This window comes from Anomaloglossus baeobatrachus, assembly GCF_048569485.1.
Source record: "Anomaloglossus baeobatrachus isolate aAnoBae1 chromosome 5 unlocalized genomic scaffold, aAnoBae1.hap1 SUPER_5_unloc_20, whole genome shotgun sequence".
NCBI classification, from domain to species: Eukaryota; Metazoa; Chordata; class Amphibia; order Anura; family Aromobatidae; genus Anomaloglossus; species Anomaloglossus baeobatrachus.
Window position 1 is genome coordinate 564,093 of NW_027441796.1, and position 24,637 is coordinate 588,729.

The window sequence follows — 24,637 nt, forward strand, 5'->3', positions numbered from 1 at the left end:
ACCTTGTCCCTCTTGTATGCACACTAGATATCTCGGTATAATGTGATTATTTTCTTTGCAATATATTGCATTTGAACTACACTGTGCTTTCCAAACAACCTTGTTCTAATCGCGTTTGGAGCATTGTCCAGTCATCTGACTATCCTTCTTATCTCGTTGCATATCTGAGTGAGCAAGTTTAGAAGCCATATGTGTGTGTATATTTCTAGTGCATATGTTTCAGAAATAAATCCCCTCCTTTGGGTCCTCGCCAAACTACCTCATATTTTACACAATTGTATTATTATTCTTTGTTTTTCCAATTGTAATCACTGGGTCACCAGTGTCGGGGAAGAATATCACAGTTAATGTCCATGTTATGAAAGTATGTATGCTGCATTCATTGCTGCACTTATGCATGCGTGGGGAGTGGGTGACAGGTCCTCGATAACTCGTTCAGCACCCATGTGTTCTATTATTTTTGTTTTACTGATTTTTTTCAATACCTTTCATTTTTCCACCAGACAGAACTTTTCAGATTTTTCAGTTAATGTTCCCATATATTTTCTGCGGGAACCTCACACCACTTTTTATTGCTGTAAGCTGCGTCCAACACCATTAAAGGGGGCTTGACACACTACGACATCGCAAATATAAGTCGATGGCATCACGGAATTCTTGACGCACAACCGGCCGCATTAGCGATGCCGTCTGTTACGTGTGACTCCGATGAGCGATTTTGCATCGTTGAAAAAACGTGCAAAAACGCTAATCGGCGACATGGGTGTCCATTCTCAAAAATCGTGAATGCAGCAGTAACGAAGTTGTTCCTCGTTCCTGCGGCAGCACACATCGCTGCGTGTGACGCCACAGGAACGAGGAAGCTCCCCTTCCATGCCTCCCGGCCACATTGCAGAAGGAAGGAGGTGAGCGGGAACTTTTCAAATGACACACACGCGCGCCGTACTGACGACATCAGGGCGCGTGCGTGTCACAGGGAAAGTGCCGGCAGGAAACAGAGGACAGATTCCTGTCTTCCGCTGCTGCACTGTGCGGTGCTGCAGTATCAGTCCTCTGTTCCCTGCCGGCACGCAGCGTGTGATGAGGGCAATCTGACCACAGGCCGCCCGGAGCCTGGAGCTCTGGACAACACGTCAGATTGCCCTCATCAGTGACCGGCCAGCAAGGATGCCCGGAGCCAGGCGGGCCGGTCACAGAGAGTAGGTGGGCCGGATGTGGCCCGCGGGCCACCCCTTGCCCAGGTATGCTCTAGGCCATAAAAGGTGATCCTACAATATATTTTTGGGGATATTAGATTTAACATGTTTACTAAATGGTAACACCGATGTTTAGATTCATGATCCATGAACTATAAAGCCATGGGTTGTTCATGGGTAAACAAAACCGAACCGGACCAAAGCCGCTAAACAGCACTCACCATGACGCCTCTCGATGTCTGCTCGGATGCTGGCGAGCAGATCACTGGACTTATAGCGCAGGTCTGCCAGTTTCTTCCTAATTTGGGTTGTGGATCGCTCCACCCCAAATCGACGGGCCAGGCCTCTACTAATTAGCCTCAGCACAGCCTGCTTATGAAGCATGGGATGGTCATGCTGTGCCTCGCAGAATTAGTCTTTTTTGACCATCATTTTTACTAAATAACGGACCTCCACAGGCCCCCATGGAGAACTGCGACTCCTAGCCGCCATGTTCCCGCCTCTGAGCATTAACAGAACATGTACGCCGCCCAACAGACTTCAAAGGCGACGTGAGCAACGTCATCACGTCACGTTCTGAACAACGTCGCAATAGCGATCCCGCTAGCGGTCTCGTTGTCAACGAGCCGCTCGAACCGCGTCACAGTAGCGTTCCCGTTCGTGAAACTAGCGGTCTGAATAAAGCTAGCACAGAGTCACAGTAGCGTTCCCGTCTGCGATCCCGGCTGTAACCGAGTCAGATAGCAAAAGGCATAGATAGCACTTAAATCTTTGATTTATGTTTGTGTATTGGATTTTTGTGTTATGGAATTATGGAATGTAAAGTTATGTAATATTCTTGTACATAGGGGCAGTATTATAGTAGTTATATTCTTGTACATAGGAGGCAGTATTATAATAGTTATATTCTTGTACATAGGGGCAATATTATAGTACTTATATTCTTGTACATAGGGGGCAGTATTAAAGTATTTATATTCTTGTGCATAGGTTGCAGTATTATAGTAGTTATATTCTTGTACATCGGGGCAGGTGGGACACCACCGCTGTTGTTGTTGGGCACCCAGGGGAGAGGTAGTGGCAGCTGGATGTTAACCCCTCCGCGGGTAGGGAGGGTTGTCCCGGGGCCCAATGACTTTTTGCTGGGTATAGCAATGGCATAAAGTGTTAGTGGTATCATTTTGATTTACAAATCTATTATGGGAAGGAGAATAGAGCGGACATGCAATTATACTCGATGGGGTATCGGTACAGAGGACCTAAATGGTTGTTGGTACAAATGGCAGTCAATGTAATAAAAGTCATCAACCATAATAGTATATATAACATTTTATTGAACAAATGCAATCATTATAAAATTCAGAAAGATTAAAATAAAACGGACAACAAAAATATATTATTAAAAAAACAGTATAGACAGCAAAATGCTCAGTAGGCCTCAATAACATCTGTTGCTGCCAACTTACAGCACCAGGACCGTTAAAATACTGGCAGCAGTTTTCTCGGCAGGCCTTCGCATCATCCTTGTTTCTGCCATGTATGACTGGTTGAAGGCCTGCGATTGCGGGAGCGTTAGCACGCCACTCACCAAGAACCACTTCCCCATTTGTTGGTTCCACAGAGTCCACGAAACCAGGCGGACTGTACGCATTTACATCTTGACGACGAAGGAAGTTGTGCAGCGTGCAACAGGCCAAAACAACAGAGTCTATTGATTGTAGCTTTAGGTTAATCGGAGTGTGGAAAAGTCTGAAGCGGCTGGCCATGATCCCGAAGGCATTTTCTACTACCCGACGTGCCCTTGACAAGCGGTAATTGAAAATGCGTCTTTCCTGCGTAAGAGCGTTTTGTGGAAACGGTTTTAGAAGATTGGCATGAAGTGGGAAGGCTTTATCGTCGACAAAAACAAAATTAAGGTTTCCTGTGGTCTCAGAGTTGGGTGGCAAGTGCAGGGCACCGTTCTGCAAATGCTCACCAAATGCTGTGTGCTCCAAAACACCACCATCAGAAACCCTGCCGTTCATGCCAACATCGACATTTATGAATTCATAGTTTGCATTAACAAGGGCCATCATTATGAGGCTGAAATAGCCCTTGTAATTGTAAAAATAGGATCCGCTGTTCCGTGGTTGCGTGATGCGCACATGTTTTCCATCCAAAGTCCCACCACAGTTTGGGAACTGCCAGAGCTGCTCAAAATCCTTGGCAATTTTTTTCCATGCCTCCACTGTTTTAGGAAACTGATTATCGCTGCGTAGACTGCGAACAATTGCATTACATGTCTCAGGAATTATTACGCTGAGCAGGGACCTTGAAACAGCAGCAGAAAAATGCAAGTCTTGGAGGGAGCGTCCTGTGGCCAGGAATCGCAGTATGACTGTCAATCTTTCATCTGTGGGGACGGCAGCACGCATCTTTGTATCCTTTCGTTGAATGAGTGGCGTAACTCTTTCCAGTAACAGTTTGAAGGATTCCTCTGACATCCGCAGATAGTTGCGGAAATCATGAGGATCCTTCTCCTGCAGCTCTCTTATAAGTTGCATGTGTGAGAATTTGGACCTCCTCTGCAGCCACTCTCTGGTCCACATGCGACGCTTTCGCTTTGAACGCCTCTCTAGCATCCGTGCCTCATCTTGTCGCCGAGCTTCCTCCACCAGCATTGCAGCAACTACAACAGCACACTGCATATCATCCATGATGTGCAAACTGCAAAAATAAAACGAAATAAGAGAATTTTCAACACTATGTATGTATATTCCTATATACCGGAATATAAAAGCTAAAATACTTCCAGCTATGTAAATAAATTAATATAACAACTATAATACTGCCCCCTATATACAAGAATATAAGTACTATAATACTGCCCCCTATATACAACAATATAACAACTATAAAACTGCCCACTATATACAACAATATAACAACTATAATACTGCCCCCTATATCCAAGAATATAACTACTATAATACTGACCCAGAATACAACTATAATATTGCCCACTATATCCAAGAATATAACTACTGCTCCCTGTGTATAAGAATATAAATATTATAATATTGGTTCCCTAAGTACAAGAATTCAAGTAGTACAATACTGTTCCCGTATACAAAAGTACTATCCTATATACAACAATTTCAAAGCATACCTACCTTTTCAATCACAAGGTCTGATAAGAGGTCTGATGAAAGATCCAGAAAACACGACACAGTAGCGACGCCAGACAGAGAATGTACTTCGTAGAACAAAAAATGGATGTATTCACAGTGACGCCTTCGGCAAGGTACCCAATCGGAACGCTGTTGTAACCACCAATCGGAGTCATAGGGGCGTTGCAAAATAGACCGCAAAAACACGCCCTTATCCTGCCTTCAGTCCTACGTCACTGTTTTCAGCGTCGTAGCGATGGTCGCTGCTGTGGTGTCAAACACAAGGATGCAGCGCTTATCAGCATGGCGCAGCGGGATAACAGCGATCAAAAAATGACCTGAAACATTCAGGAGCGAGCAGCGATTTCGCAGCAGGGGTCTGATCGTTGTTATGTGTCACACACAGCGACGTCGCTGTTGAGGTCGCTGCAACGTCACAGAATATGGTGACGTTGCAGCGACGTTGTTGTCGTCGTCGTTATGTGTGACACCAGCTTTAGAGTCTCTTGTCCAATTACTTTTGGTCCCTTGAAAAAGAGGAGGCTATGCATTACAGAGCTATGATTCCTAAACCCTTTCTCCGATTTGGATGTGAAAACTCTCATATTGCAGCTGGGAGTGTGCACTTTCAGCCCATATTATATATATATATATAATTGTATTTCTGAACATGTTTTTGTAAACAGCTAAAATAACAAAACTTGTGTCACTGTCCAAATATTTCTGGCCCTGACTGTATATGTGTGTATATATATATATATATGCAATGATGTTCCTTAATACAATACGTAAGCACATGCGATTTAAAGATGGCTCCTATATCCTGGCCACCACCCAAGATTTCTCAACGTATGGACTGACCAATCCAGCAGAGACTATGCAAATTCCTATACGTCCTGAGCCCGACCTGCGATACTTGATTGGACTATATATTTTGTCTACACCCTTTTCTTATCTAGAACTATAAAGTGTTCTGAACAATAAACTGACACAGAACCCGTGGCATCTGTCATGGAGATAGTTATAACTAACTCGTAGTCTGTTATATACTTCTCCAAGTGAACATATGACAATATAATTTGAAACAGCAGTCAGATCCCGAGAGACCACTTGAGTCTCATCCTCAATAGTAATACTCTTGTCCATATAGTGAATAAATAAATGAAATGTTCCATGTACATGGAATATCGCTTATTTGATTTTTAGAAAACAGACGTCTATTAGTAACTGTATATATTATAATTCTAATGTAGCTTCTAGTGTGCTTTCCCTTTCTTCTTTACTTTCTTTCCTTTACTTTTACTGTCTCTTTTGTGTTTTCTTGTTCAGTTTCTCAAATCTAGATTTTCTCCCCATGTGAATTTCTTTTAGTGGTCAACAAATTATAATTTAAGTGAAACATTTCCCACCTTCTACGTATGCTAATAGGTTCTACAATTGTGAGTTTTGCTATGTTTAAAAAGATTCCATTTGTGTGTAAAACATTTTCCACATTCTGAACATGAAAAGGGTTTCTCTCCTGTGTGAATTCTTTGGTGTTGAGCAAGAACTGATTTCTCTGAAAAACATTTCCCACATTCTGAACATGAAAAAGGCTTCTCCCCTGTGTGAATTCTTTGGTGTTTTGCAAGATTTGATTTCTCTACAAAACATTTCCCACATTCTGAACATAAAAAAGGCTTCTCCCCTGTGTGAATTCTCTGATGTGTAACAAGTTGTGATTTTCGGTTAAAACATTTCCCACATTCTGAACATGAAAAAGGCTTCTCCCCTGTGTGAATTCTCTGATGTGTAACAAGATGCGATTTATGGGTAAAACATTTCCCACATTCTGAACATGAATACGGCTTCTGCCCTGTGTGAGTTTTCTGATGCATAACAAGACTTGATTGATCTACAAAACATTTCCCACACTCTGAACATGAAAAAGGCTTCTCCCCTGTGTGAGTCCTCTGGTGTTTAGCAAGATTTGATTTCACTGCAAAACATTTCTCACATTCTGAACACGAAAAAGGCTTCTCCCCTGTGTGAATTCTCTGATGTGTAACAAGATGTGATTTTCGGTTAAAACATTTCCCACATTCTGAACATGAAAAAGGCTTCTCTCCTGTGTGAGTTCTCTGCTTACTAACAGACTCTGAAGAAAATCTTCTCTCCCCTGTGTGAATATTTTTATGTATTTTTCGATATTCTGAAGATGAAAATGGCTTCTTTCCTGTAAGAACACTTCCATTTTTAATGCCTCTTTTGAGACATTTATTTTTCTTCATAGTCTGTGATGAATCAGAGGATAAGACTTGTTTAAAAGAATCAGATGATATATCTTTGCTGTAAAGGGATGATGGTATATCTGGAATAGTAGCATTCACTTCAGTTATATCTTGTGTGATATCAAGGTCTTCTGATGTTAAAATTGAAGATGTCAGTTGTGCTTCTAATCTCCTGTTACAGTTATCTGCCAAGAATAAAAATATTTTTTAATATATTCAAATTTAAGGATATTTATAAAATAGCTTGTAACGCCTTTACCGGCTTCCTCACAATATCCTACAGCCTTTTCCCAGAGGGGACTCCACCACACTTACCCTCCCGGTCACTAATTAGTGGCTTCCATGACCTCAATCCCTTCTGCTGTCTCCCAGGGCCTGCACACACCATGCAGAACTTTTGGGAGTACACTTAGGGCACGAGCACCTAATCTTAAAAGACCAGCATGCCCTAACCAACAAGTGTCTCTCAACCTATGGCTGAGAGGCACTAGGTATTTAAGGCATCCTCCCCCTTTGGTAGGTGCCTGGGCAACATAGTCTATCTTTAGAGACTTGTTGCTAGTTGTCAGATCCATTTCCTGAGTCTTATGCTGTGGGTGTCTGCATCCTATTATCTGCTGTGCTTGGCATACCTGCTGCATTTATCTATACCAGCAGTGCCTGCAGACCTGCAGTGACTGTCAGTATCCTATCCCCAACGCCTGAGGCTAGCTGTCGCAGTACTGGGACTCCCTGAAGTAGCACCAAGCGGCTACCTTCCAGCACAAGCCTATCCTCACCATCACAGCCTCTAGTGAAGACAAGGTAGTCAAGTAGTTATGCTCCTCCTGGTTGAGCCAGCACTGCGGCCCAGTAGGTCCACTCCCATTCGCACCTGCAAGCATAACATAACTAAAGAAATTGCAAGCTATACAAATTTTAATTCTTTACTAAAATAAAAACACTTTACAATCTAACTGTAGACCTCAGTAACCAGGAGATCATGATGTTCAACCCTCTTTGTTAATTTTGCCTCCCGTATATTTGAATATTAAGCCATCAAATAATATTTTGTAGGCCAAGAATGTACCAAACTGCTAATCCATCAGCAGTGGTGGTCCGCCAACATAGGAAGGGCACATCACTGGTATTGGGCCTGTGGGTCAGTTCTGACACTGGGCCCTCCGCCCAGGATCGCACTTTCAAATATATCAGCATCACAGATGCTGATACAGTTGAAAGCAATGATGAGACAGAGTGCAGCGCTCCCTCTCATCATTGTTCCGCTGTGTCTGTGCTCTGACAGCTCAGCACAGCAGTGACATCACCAATGGCGTACCGCCAATAGAGGCAGGCCACGTTACTGTTATGGAGCCTGCAAGCTGGGGGCGGCCGGCCGTGGCTGCCCACAGCAATGATGAGACAGAGTTCAGCGCTCCCTCTCATTGTCCTGCGGTGTCTGTGCTCTGACAGCTTAGCACAGCAGTGACGTCATGTGTTGATATGTGCAGAGGACAGACACAGTGGGCAAATGAGGAGCAGCGTCGGGGGAACAAGGAGAGGGGAGTATGTATTTATTCAGTACACGGTTGTTCGGTTGGGGTTGCATAATGCTATGGGGGGGTGTATAGTCCTATGTGAGAGTGCATAATGCTATGTGGGGGGTGCATATTGCTATGTGGGGGTGCATAATTCTATATAGGGCTGCATGATGCTACGTGAGGCAGCATGATGCTACGTGGGGCTGCATAATGTGTGTGTATTATATATATATATATATATATATATATATATATATAATATATATATATATATACACACACACACACACACACACACACACACACACTATCCCATCCCAACCTGAGACTGATGCTTTGTAGTCAGATACTTTCCTTTTGAATGTAATTGGACTTTCTTGGTTCTCCTCCCATACTAGTGGGATTTCTGTCTATAATTTTCCTCCTTATATTTTGACCTTTGTACTGTTATTTGATATATGATTTTTATAAGAATTTTTCAATAAATTATATATTTTAGTGGATGTGTTACTCCATTTTTTTGTCTGATTTGGCATTCTAGAATACTGTATGTAAGAGCCCAGGCCGCTCTGTATAACGTAAAAAACACTTTTATAATACTCACCTGAAGGGGTTCCAGTCCGATGGATGTCTCTGGTGTCCACAGCTGTCCACCTTCTGCCCAGCCCAATGTGGATGACGCGTCCTATGTCATCCACACAGATCGGCATTGCGGTCCTGTGCAGGCGCACTTTGATATGCCCTTCTGTAGTGCGTATGTGTCGGCAGTCTTTAAATTTCCTCGGGCCTGCGCATTACATTACTTTAATTTGCCCTCAGCCGGCTGCGCCTGCTCAAGACGGCAATGCTGGCCTGTGTTGATCACATAGGACACATTATCCATATGGGCCTGCGAACAAGGAGGACGCTCATCACAGCAGAGAGAAGGCGCCAGATAAAAGAGCTACTATAGAGAAGCACTGTGACTATAGACAATAACACATCTACTAAAATGACCGCCCTCCACCCCGATAGCCTTCACCGTCAGTGATTTAGTAACTAGAGGTGACACATCTGGAGTAATTACAGTATGTGGCTCGGGGGCTCTCGGCAATCCAAACTATTGTAGGGGCCAATATCTTCTGTCAGATGAGTTTCCTGAAGAAATATTAGACATTTATTTTCTGCCTCTCGGACTCCACAATGGACGGCTCCAGTACAAGTTCTTATATAATGGACATTTGTAGAATTCAGAGAAAATATCTTTCAGGCTCTTCAAGGTAAAAATATCAGATCTTTATGTGTTACTTTCCTTTTTTCTCTAATTACATTTTGGAAATGATGTAGGTGGGCTGCCCGGCCTCCATGTAACCACTGTGGGGTAATCCTAACCTCCCTCATATGTTACAGTTACTCTGTGCTGAACTTTGGATATAAACGCCCCTATCAGCACATTCATCAGAAGGGAAAGAAGGAAGATCCATCAATAAGAGGCCAAGATTCTAGGAAGATGGATTCATTGCTCTCAGTGGGAGAAACATTAAGAATCTTGTAGTTATGATTAGTGATGAGTGAACCCATGGACCAAGAAAACAACAACCCAGAAACAAGTGTGCTTGTATTGGGGGGTGCTACTGCTATGGACAATAAGAAACACGCTGCCACTTTAAGAGACAGAAACCTCCCCATGTTGAGGGGTAATGGAATGTTCTGCTCCCCCTGCAGAAAGTGTGCTAATGGACAGCCCCAGTGTAAGAAGAGAAGGGAGTTTCTGTTTTGATTGTAGAAGCGTGTGAAGGAACACACAGCCGGTGTGTCTCGGAGGAATGGAGTTTTTCTTCTGAATCGAGAGAGAGATTTGCAGATAACAGGGAACAAGCGAGGAATCTGAAGCAAGAAGAAGATTTTGATCTCCTTAACCCGGCCCAGGAGAAGTGCGCACCTCCGGATGAGACTGTTGTTGGGGGGTCCCCAGGACTGGATCCACGTCCCCAGCATCACTGTGAGTTGAATATTGTGCACATACTAGGGGCTAAAGTAGGCTTCAGTAGGTAGAGCACGGCATCCGTGTGGCCCGTTTAGCAGAGGCCAGAGAGGTTACGTGCAGAGTAGCATTGTACCTGACTGTTTTTGTGTTTCTTGAACCTGTAATAGCTGGAGCACCGTTCTATTGAGCGGACCAGCTAGAGAATACAAAAGTGTTGTTAAATCACGTTTTACCACTGTGTACCCCGTGCCTGAACCTGCCTCTCCACATCTTTCCTCGCCTGTTAATAAATACACCCTTGTTGTTCGCACCTCGTCTTGTATACTGTAACCTACTCTGCACTGCGGTGGTCCTCTCGGCCATCGCTTCACTTGCAGCAGAACTTGACCCTGAACAACGAACCCCATACAAGTCAATGGGGAGCCGCAGTTCTGGGCTGTAAAATGGTCGTGGTGAGGGCTCGGAGCTGCAATAGGAAGGTAAATGGAGGTAAGAGCAGGACAATTTCCCTGCAAACACATGTGGATAGGTAAGTGACTTACAGGGCTTCTGTCACCACAGCAATTATGGTTACACAGCAAGTAAAGCAGAACCTCAACAATATAACAGTGTCCCCATAGAGATGGATTTGAGAGATTCTCCACAGACCAACAATATAAAAAAGGCCCTTACAGAGCCCGTATTCCCAGTTCACCTTACAGAGCCCGTATTCCCAGTTCACCTTACAGAGCCAGTATTCCCAGTTCCCCTTACAGAGCCCGTATTCCCAGTTCACCTTACAGAGCCAGTATTCCCAATTCACCTTACAGAGCCAGTATTCCCAATTCACCTTACAGAGCCAGTATTCCCAGTACACCTTACAGAGCCAGTATTCCCAGTACACCTTACAAAGCCCATATTCCCAGTACACCTTACAGAGCCCGTATTCCCGGTTCACCTTACAGAGCCCGTATTCCCAGTTCCCCTTACAGAGCCCGTATTCCCGGTTCACCTTACAGAGCCCGTATTCCCGGTTCACCTTACAGAGCCAGTATTCCCAGTTCACCTTACAGAGCCCGTATTCCCAGTTCCCCTTACAGAGCCCGTATTCCCGGTTCACCTTACAGACCCAGTATTCCCAGTTCACCTTACAGAGCCCATATTCCCAGTTCACCTTACAGAGCCAGTATTCCCAGTTCACCTTACAGAGCCAGTATTCCCAGTTCACCTTACAGAGCCTGTATTCCCAGTTCCCCTTACAGAGCCTGTATTCCCAGTTCACCTTACAGAGCCCGTATTCCCAGGTCACCTTACAGAGCCAGTATTCCCAGTTCACCTTACAGAGCCTGTATTCCCAATTCACCTTACAGAGCCAGTATTCCCAATTCACCTTACAGAGCCAGTATTCCCGGTTCTCCTTACAGAGCCAGTATTCCCGGTTCACCTTACAGAGCCAGTATTCCCAATTCACCTTACAGAGCCAGTATTCCCAGTTCACCTTACAGAGCCCGTATTCCCAGTTCACCTTACAGAGCCCGTATTCCCAGTTCACCTTACAGAGCCCGTATTCCCAGTTCACCTTACAGAGCCCGTATTCCCAGTTCACCTTACAGAGCCAGTATTCCCAGTTCACCTTACAGAGCCAGTATTCCCAGTTCACCTTACAGAGCCCGTATTCACAGTTCACCTTACAGAGCCCGTATTCCCAGTTCACCTTACAGAGCCCGTATTCACAGTTCACCTTACAGAGCCCGTATTCCCAGTTCACCTTACAGAGCCCGTATTCCCAGTTCACCTTACAGAACCAGTATTCCCAGGTCACCTTACAGAGCCAGTATTCCCAGGTCACCTTACAGAGCCCGTATTCACAGTTCACCTTACAGAGCCCGTATTCCCAGTTCACCTTACAGAGCCCGTATTCACAGTTCACCTTACAGAGCCCATACTCCCAGTTCACCTTACAGAGCCCATACTCCCAGTTCACCTTACAGAGCCAGTATTCCCAGTTCACCTTACAGAGCCAGTATTCCCGGTTCACCTTACAGAGCCAGTATTCCCAGGTCACCTTACAGAGCCAGTATTCCCGGTTCACCTTACAGAGCCAGTATTCCCGGTTCACCTTACAGAGCCAGTATTCCCAGTTCACCTTACAGAGCCAGTATTCCCAGTTCACCTTACAGAGCCTGTATTCCCAGTTCACCTTACAGAGCCAGTATTCCCAGTTCACCTTACAGAGCCACTATTCCCAGTTCACCTTACAGAGCCCGTATTCCCAGTTCACCTTACAGAGCCCGTATTCCCAGTTCACCTTACAGAGCCAGTATTCCCAGTTCACCTTACAGAGCCAGTATTCCCAGTTCTCCTTACAGAGCCCGTATACCCAGTTCACCTTACAGAGCCTATATTCCCAGTTCACCTTACAGAGCCTATATTCCCAGTTCACCTTACAGAGCCCCTATTCCCAGTTCACCTTACAGAGCCAGTATTTCCAGTTCACCTTACAGAGCCAGTATTCCCAGTTCACCTTACAGAGCCCGTACTCCCAGTTCTCCTTACAGAGCCCGTATTCCCAGTTCACCTTACAGAGCCCGTATTCCCAGTTCACCTTACAGAGCCCGTATTCCCAGTTCACCTTACAGAGCCAGTATTCCCAGTTCACCTTACAGAGCCAGTATTCCCAGTTCTCCTTACAGAGCCCGTATACCCAGTTCACCTTACAGAGCCTATATTCCCAGTTCACCTTACAGAGCCTATATTCCCAGTTCACCTTACAGAGCCCCTATTCCCAGTTCACCTTACAGAGCCAGTATTTCCAGTTCACCTTACAGAGCCAGTATTCCCAGTTCACCTTACAGAGCCCGTACTCCCAGTTCTCCTTACAGAGCCCGTATTCCCAGTTCACCTTACAGACCCAGTATTCCCAGTTCACCTTACAGACCCAGTATTCCCAGTTCACCTTACAGAGCCAGTATTCCCAGTTCACCTTACAGAGCCAGTATTCCCAGTTCACCTTACAGAGCCAGTATTCCCAGTTCACCTTACAGAGCCAGTATTCCCAGTTCACCTTACAGAGCCAGTATTCCCAGTTCCCCTTACAGAGCCCGTAATCCCAGTTCACCTTACAGAGCCAGTATTCCTAGTTCACCTTACAGAGCCAGTATTCCCAGTTCACCTTACAGAGCCAGTATTCCCAGTTCTCCTTACAGAGCCAGTATTCCCAGTTCACCTTACAGAGCCAGTATTCCCAGTTCACCTTACAGAGCCAGTATTCCCAGTTCACCTTACAGAGCCAGTATTCCCAGTTCACCTTACAGAGCCAGTATTCCCAGTTCACCTTACAGAGCCTGTATTCCCAGTTCACCTTACAGAGCCAGTATTCCCAGTTCACCTTACAGAGCCCGTATTCCCAGTTCACCTTACAGAGCCCGTACTCCCAGTTCTCCTTACAGAGCCCGTATTCCCAGTTCACCTTACAGACCCAGTATTCCCAGTTCACCTTACAGACCCAGTATTCCCAGTTCACCTTACAGAGCCCGTATTCCCAGTTCACCTTACAGAGCCCGTATTCCCAGTTCACCTTACAGAGCCAGTATTTCCAGATCACCTTACAGAGCCCGTATTTCCAGTTCACCTTACAGAGCCAGTATTCCCAGTTCACCTTACAGAGCCAGTATTCCCAGTTCACCTTACAGAGCCAGTATTTCCAGTTCACCTTACAGAGCCAGTATTCCCAGTTCACATTACAGAGCCAGTATTCCCAGTTCACCTTACAGAGCCCGTATTCCCAGTTCACCTTACAGAGCCCGTATTCCCAGTTCACCTTACAGAGCCCATATTCCCAGTTCACCTTACAGAGCCTGTATTCCCAGTTCACCTTACAGAGCCTGTATTCCCAGTTCACCTTACAGAGCCTGTATTCCCAGTTCACCTTACAGAGCCAGTATTCCCAGTTCACCTTACAGAGCCAGTATTCCCAGTTTTCCTTACAGAGCCTGTATTCCCAGTTCCCCTTACAGAGCCCGTATTCCCAGTTCCCCTTACAGAGCCCGTATTCCCAGTTCACCTTACAGAGCCCGTATTCCCAGTTCACCTTACAGAGCCCGTATTCCCAGTTCCCCACAGAGCTGAGATTGACAGGTTTCCACCACAGACCACCGAATTGTAAAAAAGGCCCCTAAACAGCCTCTTTACCAGGGTAACGCTCACAACCAAGATTGCCAGAGATCCACCACACAGCACCCAATTATAACACAGATGGGCCACGGAACCGCATCCAACAGAGTGCTCAGAAACCAGACGTGACAGGTGCCTGACTTGTTGACAAAAGATGCCCATGCTCCTCAGGTGCCAACTCTGCACTTTCAGCAGGGCACCAATTCTGAGGCTGTCTCTTTTAGCAGTTCCTACACAGGAGCCAGTTTTCTGCTCAGTGGTGGACAGTCTAGTTGCTGCATTTAAAAAGCCCATAGTTGAATTTGGAATTGCGCTGGACATTCACCAGGTAGACTTGATACTGACAGTCCCAGTAATTTAGACTTGAAGCGGCTCACCCATGCTGATCAGTGTCTATCCCGGGAATGTGAAGCATTTGTTTTCAATAAATTATTGTTCACAGCAGGAAGTTCTGTCTGAATACGGCAGCTTTGAATCATAGAATAAATCTCTGTTTCCATTTTTGAATTTGGTGGTACTGTGGCCGTGATGAAGAGGGGACTTGGCCACGCTTCAGTGATGGAAGTAACTATGGCACCTTGATGTAGTAGCGGGTATCCAGGAGTGTGGCCACCCAGTAATCAGCACTGGTAACAGTTAGGGGAACTTGGAGGTCACTTGGCAGTCACTTTGCCACGCTGCGCAGATGCAGCAACAAGCTGTCATCAGTTGGAGGTGTATTACAGGTTAAAATTTCCAGATTCCCCCTCCTCCAGAAAACCCATATTAAAAATGTCCCTAAACAGCCTGTTTACCCGGTTAACCCTCACAAGCAAAAATTGCACAGAGCTGTAATACAGATGTTTATCATGGCTTCACAACACCGTGCCTGGTGCAGTGCAGTTACAGGTTTATGACAGACTAGAAGGTGGCCCGATTCTAACGCATCGGGTAGTCTAGAATTTATTGTGTAGTTAATGTATGTTTTTTGTTATATATATATCGATGTTGTTGTGTGTAGTTGCCAGTGTTTGTGTAGGGCACTGTAAATGTTCTGGGCGTTGTCTGGGTGGGGGTGAGAGCGGTGTTGTATGTGTGTTGCGTTGTGTGTGTTGCGTTGTTTGTGGAGCGCTGTGTGCAGGGCCGTATTTGGGGTTTTTCCTGCCCTAGGCACTGTCAGTGGTGGCGCCCCCTTCTGATCAGTCAGATTACGGGTATGTGCACACAGCTTTTTTTTTTTTTCAGACAGATCCGCCCTATAACCCGCCCAAAAAACCCAAACTCTAAATATTAAAGAAATGAACTCATACACTGCAATGTAAAACGACTTGCTGTCCATATGTTCAGTCTTTGGAGTTTTTTTTTAAGCGCGTCAGGTTTCCTCAGACATGAAGCGTCTGACAGTGACCGGTCCATTATATAACGCCTGCTGCTTGGATGCCGCTTACTAGTTGTGACCGGCCATTATATAGCGGCTTCTGCTTGGATGCCGCTTACTAGTTCATTTAAAAAATAAGTAAAATCCAGTAGCTAAAAGATGTTGGAAAAAACAACCAAGAAGCCACAGCAAAAAAAAAAAAATATTTGCTTCAGGATAAAATGATGACTGTCCTGAAGTGTATTCTGTCTGAATAATTCCGGGGTTCACAGACATCTACAAGACGTGTGCACATTCCCTGATAGAGCCTTCAGATAGTAGTTAAGACCTCCATACACATTAACCTAAAGTTGTCTAAACCCGCCAATATCGACAGGTTCTGCTGACAGTCCAATGTGTATGGGGGCTCTCAATTCTGATTGTCAGGGGAATAAGGATCCAGCATGTCCAATTACGGAGTGTAGCTCCTATTATCCTCTAAATGATAAGCTGCTGTCGGAGATGTCCAGCAGCGGCTCTAATAAAGAACACAGAAACAATTGGCAGAATGAGTGCTCCTGTATATGGGAGAGCCGAGCAAGATAGCTGCCGGCCTAAAAATCAGACTATAGTGTATGGGGGCTTTAGTCTATTACTTATTCGGCTGACAGACATGCAGATAGCTGTATTTTTAGTCCAGCACGCTGACCCTATGTTTTAGGATCAAGACTGATAAGGTAAAGATTACAACAGCCACATGACTATCACCAGAACCACCATCAGTACAGTAATACATAACTAAAACCACACTAAATATAAGAATACGTAACCAAAACTACAGTCAGTACAGTAATACATCAACAGAACTACTGTCAATACAGTAATATCACCAAAACCACCCTAAATACAATAATACATCACCAAACCCACCCTGAAGACAATACATCGCCAAAACCACCATCAGTACATGAATACATTGCCAACTTCACACAGCAATCAAGTGCAGTGTCAGGTTAGACCCATATACATCTATGTATTTCATTAACGTACAACTCTCAGTATGTCCTTAACAATGGTAAGGAGATGCTGGTAGTTGTTACCAGCCACCATTAGACTGTGGACCATATAAGAACCACAATACTGATTAGTCCCAGGCAGTAGACTTAACTTTTGGACGAGATCTTATAGGTTTAGGTCCATTAATTCTGAGGAGATTAGTAGGGCAGAGGTGGGCTCAGTAGGGAGAAGGGGCATCATGGGGTGGGACTTGAGACCCCCACCAATTGCTCAAAAGACCTCTTAAGTGCACAGCTCAGGAGACAGGACTATGAAATTTTACTCCCGGAATCCATTCTGTCTGCATGTTCTGGTTCTGGGAAACACTCGGGGCCACGGTAGTCGGACCCCCAGCGATTGGAAAGTTATTGCCCATCCCAAGGATAGGGGGTAAGTTCCCAATGTGAGAAAACCCCTTTAAAGCAGCATTCACACTGCAGCCAAAGATGGGAAACTGATTTATCTAAACAGTGTCCGTCACCCGATGCACGAGCAAAAAACGTTCATTCGTCAGGTGAGATGATTTTTAAGTTGACTGAAAGGGAATCTGTCACCCCAAAATGACACCTAGACTGCGGAAATATTTATATGGGGGACATGATCTGTGGAGAAATAATCCCACCCATATAGTTCAGCTTAAAAGGAACTGGTCACAACCTTTAATATTAAACTGCTTTATCGTCTTGTCAGAAAATGTGCATCACTTACGTTGCGTCACTAACAAGACATTAGGGGCAGTTTAAAATTGAAAAAGGGTGTAACAGGTTCCCTTTAATGTTCACTGAAAAAGCCACATTTGATATGAAAATGAGGACATTTCTGCGCGGCCTAAGCCTGGTGCACAATTACCACCGAATATAGGAAAATACTAGCCAGGCCTGTGTCTTGATTAATAGTGATCCATTGGTGAGAGTGAGCACCGGAACACCAGATCTCCTGACTGCACCGCACCCAACACTGCGGCACACTCCAAGCGTCAGTGCGAGTGTGCACACAACACAGGAGGAGCACAACGGCACACGCCAAGCGTCAGTGCGGGTGTGCACACAACAGAGGAGGAGCACAGCGGCACACTCCAAGCGTCAGTGCATGTGTACATCCAACACAGGAGGAGCACAGCGGCACACGCCAAGCGTCAGTGCATGTGTGCATCCAACACAGGAGGAGCACAGTGAGGAGGGGAACACGGCGCTGTGATCTGCTCTCTGCTCACTTCAACAACCTTCCTCATTGAATCGGCAGTCAAATACAGGCAGTCACACTGCAGGAGCACCCACACGGACACTGCAGTCACACTGCATGCGGACACTGCAGTCACATTGCAGGCGCACCCACGCGGACACTGCAGTCACATTGCAGGCGCACCCACGCGGACACTGCAGTCACATTGCATGCACACCCACGCGGACACTGCAGTCACATTGCAGGCGCACCCACGCGGACACTGCAGTCACATTGCAGGCGCACCCACGCGGACACTGCAGTCACATTGCAGGCGCACCCACTGCAGTCACATTGCAGGCGCACCCACGCGGACACTGCAGTCACATTGCATGCGGACACTGCAGTCACATTGCATGCGGACACTGCAGTCACATTGCATGCGGACACTGCAGTCACATTGCATGCGTACCCACGCGGACACTGCAGTCACATTGCAGGCGCACCCTTGCGGACACTGTAGTCACATTGCAGGCGCACCCACGCGGACACTGCAGTCACATTGCATGCGGACACTGCAGTCACATTGCATGCGGACACTGCAGTCACATTGCATGCGGACACTGCAGTCATATTGCATGCGGACACTGCAGTCACATTGCATGCGGACACTGCAGTCACATTGCATGCGGACACTGCAGTCACATTGCATGCGCACCCACGCGGACACTGCAGTCACATTGCAGGCGCACCCACGCGGACACTGCAGTCACACTGCATGCGGACACTGCAGTCACATTGCATGCGGACACTGCAGTCACATTGCATGCGGACACTGCAGTCACATTGCATGCGGACACTGCAGTCACATTGCATGCGGACACTGCAGTCACATTGCATGCGGACACTGCAGTCACATTGCATGCGCACCCACGCGGACACTGCAGTCACATTGCAGGCGCACCCACGCGGACACTGCAGTCACACTGCATGCGGACACTGCAGTCACATTGCATGCGGACACTGCAGTCACATTGCATGCGGACACTGCAGTCACATTGCATGCGGACACTGCAGTCACATTGCATGCGGACACTGCAGTCACATTGCATGCGGACACTGCAGTCACATTGCATGCGGACACTGCAGTCATATTGCATGCGGACACTGCAGTCACATTGCATGCGGACACTGCAGTCACATTGCATGCGGACACTGCAGTCACATTGCATGCGCACCCACGCGGACACTGCAGTCACACTGCATGCGGACACTGCAGTCACATTGCATGCGGACACTGCAGTCACATTGCATGCGGACACTGCAGTCACATTGCATGCGCACCCACGCGGACACTGCAGTCACACTGCATGCGGACACTGCAGTCACATTGCATGCGGACACTGCAGTCACATTGCATGCGGACACTGCAGTCACATTGCATGCGCACCCACGCGGACACTGCAGTCACATTGCATGCGGACACTGCAGTCACATTGCAGGCGCACCCACGCGGACACTGCAGTCACACTGCATGCGGACACTGCAGTCACATTGCATGCGGACACTGCAGTCACATTGCATGCGGACACTGCAGTCACATTGCATGCGGACACTGCAGTCATATTGCATGCGGACACTGCAGTCACATTGCATGCGGACACTGCAGTCACATTGCATGCGGACACTGCAGTCACATTGCATGCGCACCCACGCGGACACTGCAGTCACATTGCAGGCGCACCCACGCGGACACTGCAGTCACACTGCATGCGGACACTGCAGTCACATTGCATGCGGACACTGCAGTCACATTGCATGCGGACACTGCAGTCACATTGCATGCGGACACTGCAGTCACATTGCATGCGGACACTGCAGTCACATTGCATGCGCACCCACGCGGACACTGCAGTCACATTGCAGGCGCACCCACGCGGACACTGTAGTCACATTGCAGGCGCACCCACGCGGACACTGCAGTCACATTGCAGGCGCACCCACACTGACACTTGGAGTGCTACTCTGCTCCTCCAGTGTCAGGACACGTGCAGAAATGCTAAGTGATTTTAGACAGCACTGACTCTCACCTAAGGACGAGGGACTGTCTTTAATATGCAAATAGGAGGGTGCACATCTGCACCAAGACATCGGCCGCACCATGGGGGACAGAACAGTCTGCATATATATAATAAAATATTAAGGTAAAACTGTACATGCCAGAGCGACGTCCCCTGTATAAATGTGTCTGCAGATTAATTGGCATTTTGGGAGTAAAAGTAAAATGTCATCGCTCTTAGCAACACATTGTCCTGCGTCTCCCAGGACTCCCCTCTTATTTGGTCTGCTGCAGCACATACTGCAATGGTGCCCGTATAGGGAATCTGTCACCAGGATATTTTCCCCCCCTCTGAGAGCAGCATAATGTAGAGACAGAGCCCCTGATTCCAGCAATGTGTCACTTACTGAGCTGTTTGCTGTCATTTTCTCTGCTGCAGATCTCGCAGTTATACAGAGCTCATGAATATGCTGGACTACCTGCAGCACACCAAGTAGTCCTGTAATGATAACTACTGCTGATTAAACAGTGATGTTATCAAAACTACACTAAGCAGCCCAGTAAGTGACAACACTGGAATCAGGATCTCTGCCCCTACATTATGCTGCTCTCAAATTAGGTGGCAAAAATCTGGTGACAGACTCATAATTCTCACTAAAGAATAACCACCCTAAGTAAGCCCAAATCTGTGCCCAAGAATAAATAATTGCCCATCACTGAGCTCACAGCACAAAGAATGACCCCACACCGTGTCACTTACAGTATACGGCCTCCACATTCTCTCCTATAACATTTCCACTACACTGCCCCCTCACATGAAAACCCCCACTGTCCTCCCCACTGAATTATACCCTCCAGACCTTCCTCACTTATGAACTATGACCTCCACTGTCCCCACCTCTCCATGCAGCCCACACTTCACTGTCCCCCTCATGATGTCCCCACTCTATAATGAGCCTTATGCTTCGCATTCTGTATACCCAGCCCCTCCAGGCACCTAACTGAGCGCTCCCCATGCTGCCCCTTCTCCATATCAAGCCCCCTCCATACCAAGCCCACCATAGTTCCCCTTCCATACAGAGTACCCCCCATGCTTTCCCATTCTCCATACCATACCTCCCCCCGTGCTACCCCATTCTCCATACCATGCCTCCCCCCGTGCTACCCCATTCACCATACCATGCCTCCCCCCGTGCTACCCCATTCACCATACCATGCCTCCCCCCGTGCTACCCCATTCACCATACCATGCCTCCCCCCGTGCTACCCCATTCACCATACCATGCCTCCCCCCGTGCTACCCCATTCACCATACCATGCCTCCCCCCGTGCTACCCCATTCACCATACCATGCCTCCCCCCGTGCTACCCCATTCACCATACCATGCCTCCCCCCGTGCTACCCCATTCACCATACCATGCCTCCCCCCGTGCTACCCCATTCTCCATACCATGCCTCCCCCCGTGCTACCCCATTCACCATACCATGCCTCCCCCCGTGCTACCCCATTCACCATACCATGCCTCCCCCCGTGCTACCCCATTCACCATACCATGCCTCTCATTCTCCATACTGTAACTCCCATTCGCTATACTGTCCACCACCCTCCCTCATTTTGCCTCCCCCCCCATTTTCCCATTCTGCTCCATCCCCCATGCTGCGCCCCCCCATCCTCCATGTTGCGCCCCCACATCATGCTTCATCCCCCCCATCCTCCATGTTGCGCCCCCACATCATGCTTCATCCCCCCCATCCTCCATGTTGCGCCCCCACATCATGCTTCATCCCCCCCATCCTCCATGTTGCGCCCCCACATCATGCTTCATCCCCCCCATCCTCCATGTTGCGCCCCCACATCATGCTGCATCCCCCCCATCCTCCATGTTGCGCCCCCACATCATGCTGCATCCCCCCATCCTCCATGTTGCACCCCCACATCATGCTGCATCCCCCCATCCCCCCATCCTCCATGTTGCGCCCCCACATCATGCTTCATCCCCCCCATCCTCCATGTTGCGCCCCCACATCATGCTTCATCCCCCCCATCCTCCATGTTGCGCCCCCACATCATGCTTCATCCCCCCATCCTCCATGTTGCGCCCCCACATCATGCTGCATCCCCCCCCATCCTCCATGTTGCGCCCCCACATCATGCTGCATCCCCCCCATCCTCCATGTTGCACCCCCACATCATGCTGCATCCCCCCATCCTCCATGTTGCGCCCCCATATCATGTTCCATCCCCCATCCTCCATGTTGCGCCCCCATATCATGTTCCATCCCCCCATCCTCCATGTTGCGCCCCCATATCATGTTCCATCCCCCCATCCTCCATGTTGCGCCCCCATATCATGTTCCATCCCCCCATCCTTCATGTTGCGCCCCCATATCATGTTCCATCCCCCCATCCTCCATGTTGCGCCCCCATATCATGTTCCATCCCCCCATCCTCCATGTTGCGCCCCCATATCATGTTCCATCCCCCCATCCTCCATGTTGCGCCCCCATATCATGTTCCATCCCCCCATCCTCCATGTTGCGCCCCCATATCATGTTCCATCCCCCCATTCTCCATGTTGCGCCCCCATATCATGTTCCATCCCCCCATTCTCCATGTTGCGCCCCCATATCATGTTCCATCCCCCATCCTCTATGTTGCGCCCCCATATCATGTTCCATCCCCCCATCCTCCATGTTGCGCCCCCATATCATGTTCCATCCCCCCATCCTCCATGTTGCGCCCCCATATCATGTTCCATCCCCCCATCCTCCATGTTGCGCCCCCATATCATGTTCCATCCCCCCATTCTCCATGTTGCGCCCCCATATCATGTTCCATCCCCCCATCCTCCATGTTGCGCCCCTATATCATGTTCCATCCCCCCATCCTCCATGTTGCGCCCCCATATCATGTTCCATCCCCCCATCCTCCATGTTGCGCCCCCACATCCTCCGGCATCCCCCCTCTCCCCCCCGGGTTGCTTGTTCGGCGCTGTCTTCGGCTGTAAAGCGCTTACCTGCTCCAGGCGGCATCTCCCGTTCTCCGCGGTGGTGGTGGCGGTGGCAGGATCATCATCTCATCTTCCTCGGCGGCGGCTCCATTTCCCGTCCTCCTCTGCGCGGCGCTGCCTCACGCTGCTGTGACCTCTGCACAGTGAGCGCACGGCAGCACGTCGGGGCGGGGAGCTGATTTACAGCTCCTCTGACCCCGGAAGTGCCGGCACGCTCACAGTTTCATTTATAGTCGCGTGTTATAAATGACTGCGGCGCCCCCTCCCTCCTCCAAAAAGGCGCCGGATTTAATAAAGAGTTTGGAGGAGGGAGGAAGATTTAAAAAAAAAAATATTTTTTTTTTTTTAAATTTTGGTTTGGGCGCCGCCCCCCTGGAAGGCGCCGCCCCAGGCACGTGCCCTCAAGTGCCTAATGGCAAATACGGCCCTGGCTGTGTGTCTACAGCGTTCTGTGTGTGTGGAGATGTGTGTGTTGCGTGGTTTGTGTGGGTGTGGAGTGCGTGTGTGTGTTTTGGGGAGGTATGTTTTGTGCAGTGTGTGTGTTGCGCGGTATGTGCGTATATTTGTGTATGCCGCGGTGTTTGTGTGTTGGGTGTTGTGTGTGTGCGGCGTTGTCTGTGTAGGGCGGTGTTTGTGGTTCCCAGTGTGTGTGTGGTGTGTTGTGCGGTGCGCGTGTGGCGCTGTGTGTGTGTTTTGGGGGAGGTGTGCACCCCCATCGTGCTCCATCCCCCATGCTGCGCACCCCCCATCGTGCTCCATCCCCCATGCTGCGCACCCCCCATCGTGCTCCATCCCCCATCGTGCTCCATCCCTCATGCTGCGCACCCCCCATCGTGCTCCATTCCCCATGCTGCGCACCCCCCATCGTGCTCCATCTCCCATGCTGTGCACCCATCGTGCTCCATCCCCCATGCTGCGCACCCCCCATCGTGCTCCATCCCCCATGCTGCGCACTCCCCATCGGGCTCCATCCCCCATGCTGCGCATCCCCCCATCGTGCTCCATCCCCCATGCTGCGCACCCACCATCGTGTTCCATCCCCCATGCTGCGCACTCCCCATCGTGCTCCACAGTCACACATCAGACAGTATACACGCACACATCTGATCGCATACACTCACACCCCACTTCTCCCTGTGCCCTCCGGTGGGCGGTCCCAGCAGCTATGCTGCACGCCGTGCTCCTCTGCCGACACTCACAGATCCGATCGCATACACTCACACATCAGAACACACGCACACACCCGATCGGATAAACGCACACACCCGATCTCATACACGCACACACACACTGACGATATCGCACATACGCGCTCACACACTCACAACATCCGGAGATACCACATGCTTCCGGCCATGTGATCCTCCGGCAGGTCCTGGAAGGTCACTGCACGCACAGTATCGCCGCCGAGAAGTAAGCGATATCACTGGATGTTGTTGTGTGTGGATGCGATCTGATATGTGTGTGAGGTGTGTGTGACAGTGAGTGAGTGTGATCTGATGTGTGTGTGTCTGTTCTTATGTGTGTGTGTGTGTGTGTGTGTCTGTTCTTATGTGTGTGTGTGTGAGCAGACCCCCTGCAAAGGGAAGCTTAGTTAACCGGAAATGTCATTAAGGCTGGTTTCACACTACGTTTATTTAACATCCGTCCTGAACGTTTTTTTAGCGGAAAAGCGGATCCAGTGCAAATGCGTTTTCATTTCAATGCATTTGCAATGGACTCGCGTTAACATGCGTTCACCTGCGTTTGCGTGCGTTATA

General features: G+C 48.2%; 1 protein-coding gene across 1 annotated transcript in view; it reads right to left on the reverse strand.

The window, feature by feature from the left end:
* Positions 1-4,925: 4,925 nt before the first annotated feature.
* Positions 4,926-24,637, reverse strand: part of LOC142258985 (uncharacterized) — a 97,329-nt gene continuing 77,617 nt past the window's right edge. The window contains exon 18 of the mRNA XM_075331526.1: positions 4,926-6,800. Within this exon, the coding sequence (XP_075187641.1) occupies positions 5,767-6,800 (1,034 nt within the window). The 3' untranslated portion in view covers positions 4,926-5,766. The remainder of the gene's footprint in view (positions 6,801-24,637) is intronic.